The 16203-nt window shown below is 39.5% G+C and overlaps 2 protein-coding genes across 2 annotated transcripts; one reads left to right on the forward strand and one right to left on the reverse strand.

The window, feature by feature from the left end:
- Nucleotides 1-731: 731 nt before the first annotated feature.
- Dnai2 (dynein, axonemal, intermediate chain 2) lies at nt 732-13099 on the reverse strand. Its single transcript, XM_023169737.2, has 8 exons — nt 12851-13099; nt 12488-12701; nt 12137-12392; nt 9428-9689; nt 8227-8410; nt 4895-5100; nt 1317-1554; nt 732-1207 (listed from the first exon to the last, which is right to left on the reverse strand). Exons 1-8 carry the CDS (start codon nt 12979-12981, stop codon nt 800-802), a joined length of 1899 nt encoding a protein of 632 aa, XP_023025505.2. The 5' UTR covers nt 12982-13099; the 3' UTR covers nt 732-799.
- A 428-nt stretch (nt 13100-13527) lies between these two features.
- Nucleotides 13528-15733, forward strand: Polr3H (RNA polymerase III subunit H). The gene is made up of 3 exons (XM_023169735.2): nt 13528-13731; nt 13781-14221; nt 15619-15733. The coding sequence occupies exons 1-3, from the start codon at nt 13621-13623 to the stop codon at nt 15673-15675; spliced, it is 609 nt and encodes a 202-aa protein (XP_023025503.1). The 5' UTR covers nt 13528-13620; the 3' UTR covers nt 15676-15733.
- The last annotated feature ends 470 nt before the right edge of the window (nt 15734-16203 follow it).

Consider the following 16203-nt stretch of genomic DNA (forward strand, 5'->3'; position numbering starts at 1 on the left):
GAAAATATTCAGTGATGGAGTAGATTCAATTGAATCAGGTAAATCATCGAATCGGATAAAACATTTGAAGAATAAACTGCTTATACTACTTCTTGTGGTGTAGTAAAAATTAAGCAAGTTTTATCAATAAATTGTACTCTCTACAGTTAATAGTCCTGATTTGTATATTTAATACAATGGTGTCAGGTGTGGGGTAACATTTTTTTCAGTTCTACCAATTTCAAGTCTAACCGCAAAATTTTTTGTTTTGAATGAACCTTCAAAAATGAATTGTGAAATGAATTTATTACAGGAACCGTTATCAATTCTCTCACAGCAATCAGACTTGTCCAATATCACAACCTTATTGCCTTCGTCTGCTTTGGATAGAAAACATTTTTCTCTTTCAATCATTTGATAATCTCACTTTGTCCACCCGAAATCATTGATGTATGTCCGAAAGTGGAGATATAAATAAAGGCCAATTTTGAATTGCGCGTTGAAATGAGTGTTACTGTTCTAGTGTTTGGGAACAGTGTTTGTTTTGAACATTCGCTACATTTCAAAAGAGTAATTTAATATATACAAGCACATATAAATTAATTTCAAAAACTACCCCTCACGATTTGATCTCCACAAACACATAAATTATTCCTCATGAAAGTCACTCCCCCTTCCCCGAACTTGAAAAATTACCCCCTTCGAAATTTCGATCTAAATCCGCCCTTGGGCCTCGGCTAAATATTCATGGCTGTAAATAAACATATTTATTCATTTTAAAAAGACAACAAGCATTTCAATAACGATAAAGTAGAACACTTCATTTCTTCTTGGGTTTCTTCGTACTCGTCGCTTTCTCCTTGCCCTTCTCCTCAACTTTTTCCTTTTCTTTCTCCTCTTCAACGGCTACCTTATCCTCAGACATGTCCTGATCCAAAATCATTTCAGAGCGGAAACCCCCTTTCCCTTCAAGTTCTTCGGCTTCTTCAGGTTCCTCTTGCTTGGGCTTGGAAGCCGCGACCTCTGCCTCGATCTTCTGATAGAAATCCGCCTCCGACTGCTTCACGAAGTTGTCAGCAAAAGTCGCCTCTGCTGCTTCCGTCACATCCCCTCTCGATGCGTCTTCATCCACGAATGCGGCAACTGATTGTTTCGTCTTCTGCTTCAAACGCATTTCCCTGTTTCGGGCCTCCAGGATTTTTTCCCGGCGGCTCTCCCTCTCGAACATCTACGCAAATCACGAAATTCGGTTTCAAAGTAGGATAAGGCACACTTTGGACTACCCCCACCACTACATGTTAAGTAGTGGGGATACGGCCAATTAACGAGGTACTTACGGCGGTTAATAGCATTTTGTCGTTCTTATTGGACACTGATAAGTTCTCGCTGAATTCCACCAAATAAATCTTTCCTTGTTGGTTGCCTACTGCCACAAGTCGCCCCATGTCGTGAGTTCTCAGGCATTTCAGTGGTTCGTCGCATACTTTAACGCCCAAACAGGCTTGTTTTTGTTGTTGCAGGACGTCCCAAACGTCCAGAGTGCCGTCGGATCTAGTTGTAAAGAACACTGATAATCTGTAATGGAAATTCAACATCGTTCCAGAGTTCGAACATTCCAAAGGAGTTTCCAGCACACTTATCAATGGTAATACCACAAGACATCAAAATTTCATCGATATATTTCCATTTTTTAACGAAAATTTTGTTGAAAATGAGAAATGAAACTTTTTGTTTTCTACCATTTTTATTTGTAACTAACGTTACTGCAGTTTCGTCCCGATAAGGACATTTTTGAACTTACTTCACCGGCTTGGCTTGAAAATTTTTAATTTTGAATTTTTCAATTAAATATTTTTAAATTTCATTAGTTCGGACTTCCGTTGCCTGATATTATACACACATCGGAGAAGTCTAGGGATATTTTTATAACATACTAAATATCATAAAAATAAATGCACGAGGTCGTTTAATTTCGATTAAATTGGTACACTCGACCACCCTGTAGATTTCTATGGGTTGAACAAAGCCTGCAAAAACGGCACCTAATCTTTTATCAAGTTTTTTACAAACTGTAGGTTTTCGGCTAAAATGAATAATCTGAAAGTGTCGAGTTTGTACATTCTATGCAGTTCTTGCTCAGCAATTAAACTGGAAATATTGTGCTTTAACATGGAACGCCATCACTTACCATTGGCTGAGATGAATAGAGCTGTAGGGCTTCTTCAAGGTGGTTTGCGACAAAATGATGTAGCTCTTCGTTTGGGGGTCTCCCAAAGTGTTATCAGTCGATTGTGGCGGCGTTTCCGTGAAACTGGCAGTCCAGCCGAACAACATCCAGGGCGAGGACGCGCTACAACTGCAGTTCAAGACCGATTTTTGGTCTTAACCGCAAGAAGACAACCGACAATCACAGCACCTGAGTTGGTTAACGTGTTGCAGCAGACGCACCAGGTAACCATTCGTCGTGAAACTGTCAGAAATCGACTGCATGAAGCAGATCTCCACAACAGAAGGCCACTTAGATGTCCACCTTTGTCGAGAGGCAATCGCGGTAGAAGATTAGAGTGGTGTCAAGAACATCGAAACTGGGATGCAAATGATTGGGCCACAGTTTTGTTTACAGACGAATCCAGATTTGGATTTCATCCAGATTCTCGTCGAGTAAGACTGTGGAGACGACCTGGAAATAATGAACGTTTGAGACACGTCCAGGAAGTCCACACATACAGAGGTGGTACAGTAATGCTATGGGGCGGAATCATGATCGGCGGCAGAACCGATCTCGTTTTTCCAAATCGCTCCCTCACAGCTCGACAGTACCTCGACACCATTCTTCTACCTATCGTCCCTCCGTTTGCTGGTGCTGTTGGTGAAAACTTCCACCTAATGCACGATAATGCTCGTCCACATGTCGCGCGTCTAGTGACTGACTGGCTCACCAACGAAGGAGTTGATGTATTGCCATGGCCAGCACACTCACCGGATCTGAATCCCATCGAGCATGTGTGGGACATGCTTCAACGAAGAATTACTCCGCATATGGGGAACATTCACACAACGTTTCAATTGAGAGAGCTTTTAATCGCTGAATGGGCAAATGTACCTCAACAAGACATTGACAATCTCATTTTGTCGATGCACGATATATGTAGGGCCGTAATAAACCAGCGTGGAGGCCATACTTTGTACTGATTCCAATTTTTTTTGTATTATGATTTTTTTTCGGGGTGCCAAAGAAGAGCCATATTTTTTTTTAGTTTTGCTTATATGCGCACTCAGTATTTTTGACCATTTAATAAATTTTGTTGTAAGTTACATTCGTTCAATAATCACCCGTCAACTTTTTTTTCCCTAAAGCGATCTAAAAAAAATTATTGCCATTTTTAAAAATATCCCTAGACTTTTCCGATGTGTGTATAAAATGATTTGAAATCCCTGAAAGAACTAATAAAAAAGAAGAATTAAAAATCTATAGCTGAAAATAACAATTATATTAAGCAAAAAAAACTGAAATGAAATAATAGTGAAATAAAATACAAGTAAAAATAGAACGACTGAACAAAAAATAAAAAGTTGAAAATAGATCAATTGAAATAAAAGTAAAAAGATAGGAGATTCCAAACCAAGTTACTTCACAGCGTTTCGATTGTGGATACTAACAACAAGTAACAAGTTGCGAAGTAATCCGAAAGAAATTCCTCAATACTATAATGAGCTTTATCTAGCAGACGTTTTTATTACCCTTTTTCGAAACTGCTTGTAGCAGGTTAATTTTCTGACTGAAAGGTGAGATGATTGAAATATTTTTTGCTATTATAAGGAATCGAGTTTTTATTTTGTGCTGTAAACGGGATAGGAAGAGGAATATTGAATGTGACACGAGTAACATAACTTTGAGTCGAGTTCGAGATGTTATCTTTGTGCATTAGGCAGACTGTTTCTAAAATAAAGAGGCAGTAGACTGTTAAGAATGATTAGTTAAAAAAAGGGGCATACAGGAATCTTAGACTCTAACTCAGGTAATGAATCTCGCTGCTCTTTTTTGAATTGTGAAAACTTGACTGAATAAGTTTTGACAGCTGCTCCCCCAGAAACAAGTTCCGTAAACCAAGTGGGATTCGAAAAGTGCAAAGTATGCTTTTCTAGCAGAGTGATAGTCCAAAGAGTTAGAGAAAGACCTTATCGCATAACAACTTGAGAATAATTTTTTGCATAGTATACTAATATGCCTTCCAAATTTTAATTTGTTGTCTATGTTGAGGCCTAAAAATTTGTTCTCAAGTTTATGATCAATGAGGTGTTCTTCAAGAATTATATGGTCCAGGTTACATTTAAAGGACATTATATTAGTCTTTGATATATTGAAAGATAATAAATTGGCTTCACACCATTGTTTAGCTTTGCCTATATCATGCCCTACCCTATTTTTAGTGCATCAGTGCTTCTTCCATGCCAAAGTATAGACGTGTCGTCAGCAAAACCTCTGAATTTGCCTTCAATAGATTCACATGTCAAATCATTTAGGTATATACAATAAAAACATCAAAGGGCCGAGGACAGATCCCTGAGGTACTCCGCATTTAATGCTCATTTTATCTGAAGATGACCTTTTAAAATTGGCTACTTGACCGCGATCTGATAGATATGATTCAAACCACAACAAGATGTTTCCTCTAAATCCGTAGATTTCAAGTTTTTGAAGCAATATTTTGTGATCAACACAGTCGAATGCTTTTGTCATATCACAAAATACTGCCACTGCAGCTTCACCAGGGTCTTCAAATCATTTTATATAATATCAAACAATGGATTTCCGAACTAATGAAATTCATCATGAAACATTGTCGATCACCTTCAAACAAACTAATGTTTTACTCCCGATACATGCTTTTCTGAAGAATATTCTGGTGCTCACCTTGTTGGACTCCAAGATCCATCTGTCAGCATTGCCTTGTGGAAACTTGTCCACATTATAGAGCTTTCTCTACAGTCCTCCGACCATATTTTCGCAGTCCAGTCTCCTATAGTCAAGAAATTCTTGACAAAACCCGGATTTCTCTGTAGAGCTAGAACTGGCCCCATGTGAGCGTTGAATCGGGTGGGCATCTTCTCCAAAGCAGTCTATAATATAACCAAGAACTTCTAAGAGGATGAAAGGGCCCAATGAAATTCGTATGCAAACTTACGATTCGAAATATACACAGAAATTAAATAAAGAGACGAGGGGGGGTCTGAAAAGTTACCGACCTAACAAAGACACAAGACATTTTCTTAGATTTTTAAAAAATTCATCAACATAGTCTTCTTTTAACTTTACACAATTCTCCCAGTGATCCTCCCATCTCTGTAACCCCTCCAAATAGTACTCGGCGTTTCTCTCCGTAAAATAATTGTTCACGAAGGTGATTTCCTCTTCATTTGACCAAAATCTCCGCCCTCCGAGCGCAGTTTTTAGATGAGGGAACAAAAAGTCGCTGGGGGCTAAATCTGGTGAGAAATGCGGATGGTCTAGCAATTCAAACCGTAATTCCTGGATTTTCACCATGGCAATCGCTGAGGTGTGAGACAGTGTGTTGTCTTGGTGAAACAGGATTTTCTTTTTCTGCAAATGTTGCTGTTTTTTCGCAAGTTCTGCCTTCAGCTTGTCAAGTAATGATGCGTCTCATGCTCCTCTGATGGTTTTTCCTTTTTGAAGATAATCGACGGAAATAACTCCATAACTATCCCAAAAAACAGTCGCCAACACTTTCCCAGCCGAAAAAATAGTTTTTCCTTTTTTTGGAGACGGTTCTCTCTTGGCAGTCCACTGTTTGGACAGTATTTTTGTTTCGGGCGTATAATGGTTTATCCAAGTTTCATCTACAGTATCTGTAGAGTAGGGAGGGTGAGTGTAAGCCCACATCATTTAGGCCACATGTGATCCATTGTACATCCTCCCGAAGAGTTGTCCTCCTAGGTCATCGTCCATCCTGCCCTTTCCAGGAAGGTGGACAGGTCACTGTGAGACATCTCCTTTATATTGGCAGGTGTAGGCCAAGACTCGCCGAACACACACTCTCTTATTGACGATAACTCCAGGCACTCGCATAGGACATGCCGGACAGTCTCATCTTCCTGTTTACACATCCTGCATAAAGGTGTGTCACTAGCCCCATATTATGGAGGTGTTTCCTTAGTTGACGGTGGCCAGTCAGAAATCCTACTGTTAAGTGTAGATTTTTCCTGGTCATCGCCAGATATTTCATAGGCGCCAGCTTCTCAGGGTTTTGTTATTTATTTATATAGAGGAAGATAGGTTAAGTGCAGAAAATGTCATATGTCACAGAATGTCTCGGAACATAAGTAAACAGAACAGCGTTCCTCTGAAATATGTCATCTTTGTTCGTCTCGTACAGGTAACAGATTCATTGTCCTTTATTAGCTATAACCGATGTTGCCAAATGGTGAAATAGAAACGAATCCCTTTAAATGTTGAATGCATTATTTCATTCCTCTTTTTTAAGTATTTAAATATTTTTTAAAGAAAAAGGTTGAAATGATAAGTTTAAAGTACGTTGTTTTAGATCTCTTTTATGAAAACTACTTGATTTTCGTCAGGAGGAACATTCCCCATTGCATCCCTGGTTGCCTGCAGCAGAGGTTGCGCAGTAAGCGCTTCTCGTTATAGGCTAAGCCTCTATTGATCCATTTCTACTTCGAGGTTTACACCAGCCGTGCGCAATCCATGGCCATTAACGCAGCCTCCTTAACGTACAGGTCCAGAGGGGTCCGACTCGTAATTAATTCCATTGCCGCGGTTGGTGTTGTTCTCATGGCTCCTGTGATGTTTAAACAATCCAATCATCTACAGTAATTAATCGGTGCCAAAACTCGGATCCATTGCGCCTAAACTGGGCCAACAGAGCTTTGGAAATGTTCATTCGAACAGGTTTTTGGTCTAAAGTGAGCAAACGCGGCATCCAAAGCTCGGACAGCTATCTCATGCCTGAATGTTGATTTAATATTACTGATACTGATGCTTTATTCTCAAGACACATTACATGTTTATGATATAGAATTATACATGTCAATTCCAACTGGAATTTTACAAATTATCTGGATTATAATGCTCCCACAAGTCTTCCACGATCTTTGTTGTAGTGACTCTCAAAACCATAGTATATTTCTCTCTCTCTCTCTCTAATTTTGTTGGACGTTGCCTCCCACTCGGGCGCATTTGTCCAGGCTCCTATCAAAGATGACAGAACCTTTGTCGTGGGGGGCGGGGGCAGCGGCCACGCGGAAGCAATGCTGCCGCCCCTTTTTTGTCGAACTTTTTTACGATGAAAGCAATTCAACTTTTTTATTGTTGCCTTCTGCTTGGAAGACCTTTTTATCTTTTCACATAGATTTTTTGAGTCGCCTCCTCTTCGGGAGACCTTCGGGTTTTTAAATTCACATACATGGCCCGATTTACGTGATTATCCGAACTACCCCGACTTGGATACCGGCGTAAATAAAGAGGGCCCTCACTTCACATTTTTGTCTAAACTCTCACATAAACTTTACTATATTGATGACTGCACAATAGACAATCACAACATAAATAGAATTCCCGCGATAGCACGTGGCATCCGCGTACCTTCTTTGTGTCCACTACCACGGTCACCACGAAACTCCTATTATATTTCGAGGTATCCATACATTGAATATGCATGGGTTCTGCTTTTGCACCGAAATTTAAAACGTCAAACTGAAATTCAACACGTCAAATACGTTCTTTTGGTATTTTCACAATATCTGCTTTCTCTCTCACTTTAATTCGGCGTAGACGACGAGTACGATCACCATTTGGTGATTTTTCGTCGGTAGTTATAGCTTTTTGGCGTCCTGAACGTTCAGTCTCTCAAGCTCTTACGGCCACATTTAAATTCAGCTGCCAAAAATTGTACTGTGATAAATGATGGTGCAGAGTCCCCATACACAGGATTCAACTCATATTTGAATCGCGTAGGCGTATTGCCTTTCAGAAACATATATTTACCCAAACGACTGTTACCAAACCACTTTGCGTCCAAAATGGGTGAAACTTTGGTGAGTAACTGTCAACAGATGAACCACGAAATTAACTTGCTTTCATGTGCTAGTGCTGCTATCTTCATGTTGAGGTCGGAAACTTTAAAGACCAACCTCGCCACGGAATAGATTTGAAGCATCAATGTCTCATTAACAATTCAACATTGCTTCTCCTATAATAATGAAACTTACTTTTCCTTTCCGATTACAGGAAATAACCACACCTTGTTCTGTTCCTACCATGAAACGTGTCGGGATAGTACTTTCATATTCTAAACAGGAGGCTCCCATGGCGTTTGCGAGACTTTGGTCTTCATCTTTGTTGTAATCTAATATAAGGGTTTCGGTTGGTTCTGATAACTTTCTGATATCCCACCTTGAAAAATATGACAGTAAATATATTGCTGTGAATTATAACTTGAAAAAAAATAACGCCGGCCGCCGCTAATCTTCGTCGGTCGACTGTGACTTGGTCGAGGTCGCGCTCAACTCGACTTGCGCTTCTCGATTGTTCTAGATGTCGCGTCGCTTCATGAGACTTCCCTATCGGCTTCCAGAGACTTCCATTACGATATATAAACACCACCAACAGGCAGATGGGGCAAATCTAGTGGAAAGTGCGGTACGAAGTGATCTAATGAGACAATAGACACTTGAGTAATAGTCTGAAGTTTCAGTTAAAGCTTTTGTGTTGTATTGTTAATGTAGCAGTGAAATGAAGTTGTGTAGTCAAGACATACCTACATTGTAAGGTTATAGGTATATTAATGACATTGACAAGGTTGATTATTAAACTCAAAAGTGTCAAAGATGTGAAGGTAATGTGGTGAATAACCGCTTGTGTTCTTCTATAGTTTGTAATGTGCAAATTCGCGTGTTTGCTCCTCTCGCTTCTCTAATACTAACTCACCACTACTCGCGTTAAACCAATATTGATAATCCGATTGTCAACCTGCTACTTTTATAGCGGTTCCGTATTTCTGGTATTTTCTGGAAACTTCGAATATCGGAAGCGGACTCATATACAGCGGAAGCAGATTCGAATACTGGGCAGGGCTGCTGTGTTGCCAGATTTCAAACAATTTCCTCAATTTAGGGGAAAAACAAATTTGGAATGTCGTGTTCATTAAATTTTTGTGAAACAAATCATAACTCAAAAATCTCACGTGTTGGGAAGTTTTTTGCATTTAGGGACCACAAATCAACAAAGGACTGCCTTCGACATTACAGTCGTAAATAGACTGTAAACTAGTGTTATTATTCGATTCACATAAACATATCGATGGATAATACTGAAATAGGGTTGCATTTTAAATTTACAGGTGAAGTGAATAAAGTAAAATAATATAAAAATAGTCTGCTCTAACCTAAGTAAAGTAAATTTAATGTTTACCATTTCACTTGTCCGTCGGTGGATGAACTGAAAAACTCCGTACCCGTTTTCGAGTGGATCCAGAGCACGTTGTGGACGGGGTCTCTGAAACTGTTCTCGATGACGCTGAGTTCAACAGGTTCGAAACCTTTTCTCGTATCCCACACGGCGACTTGGCCGTTCAATTGTCCGCTTACTAGAGAGTGCGGATCTTTTTGGTTGTATTCGAGGCAAACGATGGGATGTTCCGGTTTCAATGTTAGAAGCGGGAGATTGGGATTTTCTGTATGGAAAAGTAGAGGTAGAATGTGAAATTCAAGCGTATTTGAGGTTATAAACGGGGTAAACCAAACATCGACGAATTACGCCTTCGCGAAGCCCGGGGCTGAATTAAGCTGAGGATTTTAGGATAGACCGCCAAACATCTTTGTGATAACGAATAAACAACATATCCAATTTGAAGCTGATGATTATTGTGGTTTTTGAAGCTCAAAAATTCCTTTCGGAAAGTCGTTGCGATTAATTTCAGGTAGTTTACATATTAGGTGCGTTGAAAAGTTCCTAGGCTTACACAAAGATGGCGCTGCTACTATTAAATCCATGATTGTTAGTTAACCCTAAACTTCAAAAGAAACGTGTTCAAATTTCCCAGCTGTCGGACTATTAGTTTGTGGGATAGAACATTTGGAGTCAAGCAACTATATTACAAAGTACACAGAAAGTATAGTAAAGCATATGTTTCAAGTTTGAAGACGATACGTTGTTTATTCACCGAACGTTTTCGGCGAATTTGTGAAAATGGAGAGAATTGGTCATCGTTATGTGGAACAATACTTTTACTTGAAAGGCCTCAGCCAATTCAATATAAAAGCTGAACTGGATTCTACTATCTGGATGAGTCGGCTCCTTCGTTCACAACAGAAAAATATTGGGTAGCAAAGTTTAAATGAGGCCGTACGAGCTGCCAAGACGAGCTTCGCAGTGGTCGACCAAATGAGGTGACGACTCCAGAAACGGTGAAGAAAATCTACAAAGCGGTACTGAATTATCGTCGAACGAAAATGCGCGAGCTAGCAGACTTCGTAGCAATTTTAAAAAGTGCGGTACATCGAACTGAAAATTTGGACATGAGAAAGCTGCGTGATTGGTGCCGCGAAATGAAATATGGGTCCATCACTTTACACCCGAGACAAAAGAACAATCAAAACAGTAGATTTGAAGGGAGAACCTGCTCCAAAGAAGGCAAAGACCATTTCATCTGCAAGCAAGGTCATGGTATCGTTTTTTTGGGATGCGGATTGTACATCCTCCCGAGGAGTTGTTCTCCTAAGTCATCGTCCATCCTGTCCTTTCCAGGAAGGTAAACAGGTCACTAGGAGACATCTCCTCAGTATTGGCAGATGTAGGCCAATACTCGCCAAACACATACCCTCTTTGGCAACCTTGAGGTGTCTCACGGTAGCCTCCGCGAAGGTTTTGGAAGGTGCAGCGATATTACTATCGTAGCGCGGCTTCTTTAACCTTATTGGGGTTCCCTCCGTGGAGGTGCACACGTTAGGGAGCATTCCTGCCGGGGCAGCCGGTTCCTTGCCTTTATTCAAGGCGGAGCTCTTGGCGCCCGCCGCAGGAATTGCTCTTGGTGTTGGAGGTGATCTGCTATGTCCAGCCTCATTTCAAGCGGTAGATTGGGTGGGCATTTCTGTTCATCCCCAGCCACCGCCTGTTTCATTCATGTGTGTTCCCACGAGTAGCAAGGGAAGAGTTGGTCACTTCTGGCAGAGCCCCGCATTACCTGAGGTAGGCTGATTCAGTTTTCGCCCAGTTCCCCAAGGGGATCGTTCGTGACCGCATATCACCCTACGGCCATTCAGCTGTCGGCACGATTCCTTACACCTTAGCTTGGGTAGGCTGGTCCACGGTGGCATGTTTTGCAAAGGCTTTTGGGAGGTTTTAGTTCCCCTCACCCTACTCATTTCTGACAATGACCAGGAGTCCGGCGACCCCATCCGTAAGGCCACATTGGCTTCCCGGACAGGGCCTCCAGCCCTCTGGCTGTTCCCCTATCCGCCACCTGGGAACGCGCCCGATATGTAGCCCAACACACAGGACAATTAATGGCTATTTTAAGGGGCAAGACCATTCTTATTATAAAAACGGTATCGAACTTACTGAACGTCACTGGGAAAAGTGTATAGAACTGCAAGAAGATTATGTTGAGAAATAAATAAATTTTTCCCAATATTTTTCTGTTTTCTTTGTTGGGCTGTTTTATAGAAAAATGTTCTTCTTTTAGCCTACAAATTTCTCAGCCCAACTCTTATTTTTCACACACAAGCCTTTGCAGCTTGTCTTCCATGTATTTTATCCAGGTAGTGGTGATATGTTGGTGCGTAATGTGCAAATTATTTCAGCTTATTTATCGAAGATATCGCTGAATAAAGAACCAGCCACTGTCCTATCAACTGTGCTTCATTACTTTAACTGAGACCCTACCACGAAACAGCATCCTAAGATACTGTTCCGTAACATGCCTTTACTGTTGGATGTAACGCTAAAAACTCCCTTAGCTCCCTTTGGCAACGCCGAAATTAAGAAGTAAGTTAGATAAGTAAAAGAGAGGTTGAAATAGTCGTATAATGGAATTATAAATATAATAAGTCTCTTGTTATTAAATTATAGAAGTAAGAAAGTAGAATCAGTAGAATTACTCACAAAACAAAATTTACTTACCAACTTCCCAAATATATGAGAAGGCCGACTGAACCGGAAAGTGAAACACCATATTGCAATGAGAGACGGCCAGTTTTGTCTGGTTGTCCGGGGACCAAGATATGTGGGTTATCGGTCTCGTCGGCGTACATTGATCCTGATAGACGTTGACTGTTCTGGCAGAGCTTCTCTCAACTAGAGGGGTCGGTTCAACGTCGGAGAAGTATTGCTGGTAGATATTGATGGCGTTGTTCTGAAGGATGCAGTTTTCCATATTCTACGTGAAAGAAATATTACTAAAGCTTGAAATACCCATAAACGACAACCTCACAGGTTCACGAAACTAATTGCTACTTGAATTTCAAGTCTTACTTTGAACAATTGCATCATAGTATGGTTGAATCCTTCGTCTTTTTCTATTTTCCGCCTGTATCTTTTAGTTTGTTCTTCATCGGCAGTATTGACGTCTTTGGGCCATCCACCTTCCACGTGGTTCATGGAAGAATTTGTGTATTCCGCTCTCATAGTGTTTAGGAAATGTTCTGCTTGAATTGGGGCGCATTGCGTACTTCTTGATACCGGATCTCTGTAAAGGAAATTTTAAAAACTTCGGCAGTTTCAAAGCGAAGCCATATTTGTATGGAAAATGATAAATTAACGGTGAAATAATTCTTTCGAAGAAATAAATCGTATTGTGCACTTTCAGTCTGTCCTGTATGGAGAGAAATTACATACTTCAAAATATAGTCTTTGTATAATTTCCTGTCTGACGGAAAATTATCAATTAAATCGGGGCCTTTATCGGAAAACATGCACTGCCTTCCAAATTCGCTTCTCTTTTTTTGATATGCATATTGAATCTCCATATTCCAAAGGATATAATTATTATTTTGACAGTTTTTGTCTTGAAATAGAATATTTTATCGTCTCTTCTCCCAATGTTTATGGAAGTTTGATGTTTGTTCGATAATATCGTTGCTATGATTATTACTTGGTTACCAAGGCAATTTATATTTTCCGTATTGAAATTGAAAGAGGTATGTGGCTGTTACTTTTCTATTTTCATACAAAAAATAAAACAAAGAAGTGTAGGTCATGCATAGAAGTTTCTTTCACATTCAAAAATCCCACTCAAAATAACTTCTTTCATATAAAAATTTAATAATACGAAAGACGTACTGTCGAAGAAACTACTTCTATTACTTCTTATTTTCATAAATCACACCTATGTGTTTAGCTAATTGTCATGAACCCCCGAAAACACAGAACAATAAAGCAAAGAAGAATGAATTCAAAGACCAAAAAAACGGACGCAGGGTTGCATAATGCGAGAAGACTTGCGTCCCCGGACGAAGCTTATGTTTCATGAAGACATGGCCATGGCACAGAGTACTTAATCTGTGGCCATGGAAGAATAGAGAGAGAGAGAGAGAGAGAGATAAAGTAGCTTAACCTCAATTTAGTATTAACTTTATTTTCAAAATAAAAGCATAGAAGAATACAAAATGTTTATCTTAGCAGAGATGACAAACGTAACGAGAATTCCTCCTGGACTGTTCAACCTCAAATTAAACGATGCTATCGCTGGAGAATTAAACAAGAAACTGGCTAACAAGGTAAGATAACAAGAAAATCGTCTTTTCAAAAATAACACATTTCCCCCAGGTAGTTCTTGACGTAGGCCTTTGCATAGCCCTGTTCGACATAATCGAACTGCAAGAATCCTATATCCTCCCTGGTGACGGAGCTTCCCATACCAGAGTAAAATTCCGATTCATCGTCTTCAGGCCTTTCATGGAGGAAATTCTGATAGGAAAAATCAGGAGCTGTAGCCAGGTAGGAGTGCACGTTACCATGGGGTTCTTTGAGGATATCCTCATACCCCCTACGGCCTTACAGCATCCTTCCAGGTTTGACGAAAATGAGCAGGCTTGGGTTTGGGAGTACGATATGGGGGATGATAATAAGCACGACTTGTTCATGGACGCCGGGGCTTCGATTAGGTTCAGAGTGACCGCGGAAATGTTCAACGAAACTTGTCCTGCTGGCCCCCAAGTACAGGAATCGCAGGAGTCTTCCGAAAACAAGACCCCATATGCTTTGATGGTGAGTGTATCATCTATATTTTTCAATGTGTTGGGTGATCCAAAAACTCGTTCATTTGGAAACTAGTTTGAGATAGAATTAGTAAAAATTTGTGGAGAAATCTACTAGCTTGATGCTGACGTTTCGGACTTTAAGATGTCTGTCGTCGGGACTCTGTAATAAGCCTACAGCCCTAGTTGAATATGAAAGGGAAAATGTCACAGTTTCGATTTTTAATCCAATATGTCATGTTTAGTACGCTTGAAATTCTGCAAAATAAATGAGTAAACTAATATCTTCTACTGAAATTATAGAGAACTAGGAAAAAAGTATATAAAGCAAAAGGATTTCTTGATCAGTCTAATTCTCACACTAGGTTGTGAACATATACACATAGTCATGGGTGAAAAAATTCTTAGATATTAAAAAAACAAACATATAAAAATATAAATCAATAATAAATATAGCATAAACAATATCGTAAATCTACAACAAGAGTTCTATACCAGGATTATTAACAAACCAATTAACAACCAATTTAACGAGTTGTCTAGTTGGATTCCCAAAAGATTTACAGAACTTCCAGTTCGTATATTATTTTGACTGGAGACGATAATGGTTTGAGTTTTCAGTCTATTTAGTTTGAGCTTATTATAATTGTACCATATCTCAGCTTTGTCTTCAATTTGGTTGATAGTCGTATGGAGACTATCAATATTTTTTTGTGGTGAGAAATAGGCATATGACACCATATCATGAGGGTATATGTAAAAGAAAAGGTCATTAATATATATATGATGAATAAGAGTGGTCCTAAGACAGATCCCTGTGGGACACCATGTGTATTTGGCTTCATAAATAGAACTGCCTGCGATTTCATCAACATCACCGTTCGAAAGGTAAATTTCAATCCCCTTCAAAGTAGTCCCTCTCAGATATAATACATTGATTGCAAAAGCCGTGAATTGTTTTTCCACAAACATATTTCTTCTCGCCTGTGACAAGAACTTCTAATACACTACGCCAAGGTATTTAAAGAAAACAGTGAGCAAAACCTTGATATCTGATCGAACTCAGCATGTTTTTTTTGGTCTTGGTTCTCCTGGGCTCTTCCATTGGTATTATTGGACTTTGGTTTTGATGTCGTAACCATATACCCATGACAAATTTGAACATTCACCTTTTTTTTGACAGGCCTCGAAGCCTATATTTTAATAATCCTTTTCTATTATAGAGCTTTGAGGATGGACTTATCAGAGTTAGAAACGTGGGTAGTGAACGCTTAGATTTTTTCTGATCCTATCCCAAACTAGTTCCCAAATAAAAAAGATCAAATGGTGATAAGTATGAACTACTTGCAGATAGTTCATAAACTCAAATTTTGATCATTAAGTGAACACAAGTCTTTTTTATTTCAGGGGAGTATAAACGAAGATGGCCTAGGATTATTGTCCTGGTGGGATAATCAAACCTAAGATAATAAGACTCTGTTATTGTTGAATAATTTATAAAATTTATTTTTTTACCTTAGAATTTTTTTCATTTGGTATTCCTAAAAAAGCTCAAATATCAGTCTTCCCCGCTAAAAGTTTTGATTCGAAAGCAGCAAAATTTTGGTAATGTTATTTAATTTATCCTAAGTCCTCAAGTAGGATAGGTACAATAAATACTCATTTACTAGGTCTCTATATTGTAATAAGAGAGCCCAAGCGGGAACTTCAGGATTTACTCAAGCGCGGCAGATTAATATACAGGGGGATACCTTGTACCTCCACCAAATATGAGCCCCATATATAAGGTCGCCCGTGAAGGATAAAGGATCAGATTAGTAAAAAAAATTGATCATCAGAAATTCTCGAGCGCGTCAGATTAAGGTAGGGTGAGTTAATTACATGCTAAAAAGTGTATATTCCAGTAATCTGACAATTTGAGAGTGACGTAAAGAAAGAGGAGGGCAGCAAAGTTGTAAAAAAAAACGTCATCTTGGCATTCTCGAGCGAAGC

The sequence above is a fragment of the Leptinotarsa decemlineata genome, unplaced genomic scaffold (genome assembly GCF_025532065.1).
Source record: "Leptinotarsa decemlineata unplaced genomic scaffold, Ldec_3_MD MMD2_P_RNA_scaffold_2, whole genome shotgun sequence".
Taxonomy (NCBI): Eukaryota; Metazoa; Arthropoda; class Insecta; order Coleoptera; family Chrysomelidae; genus Leptinotarsa; species Leptinotarsa decemlineata.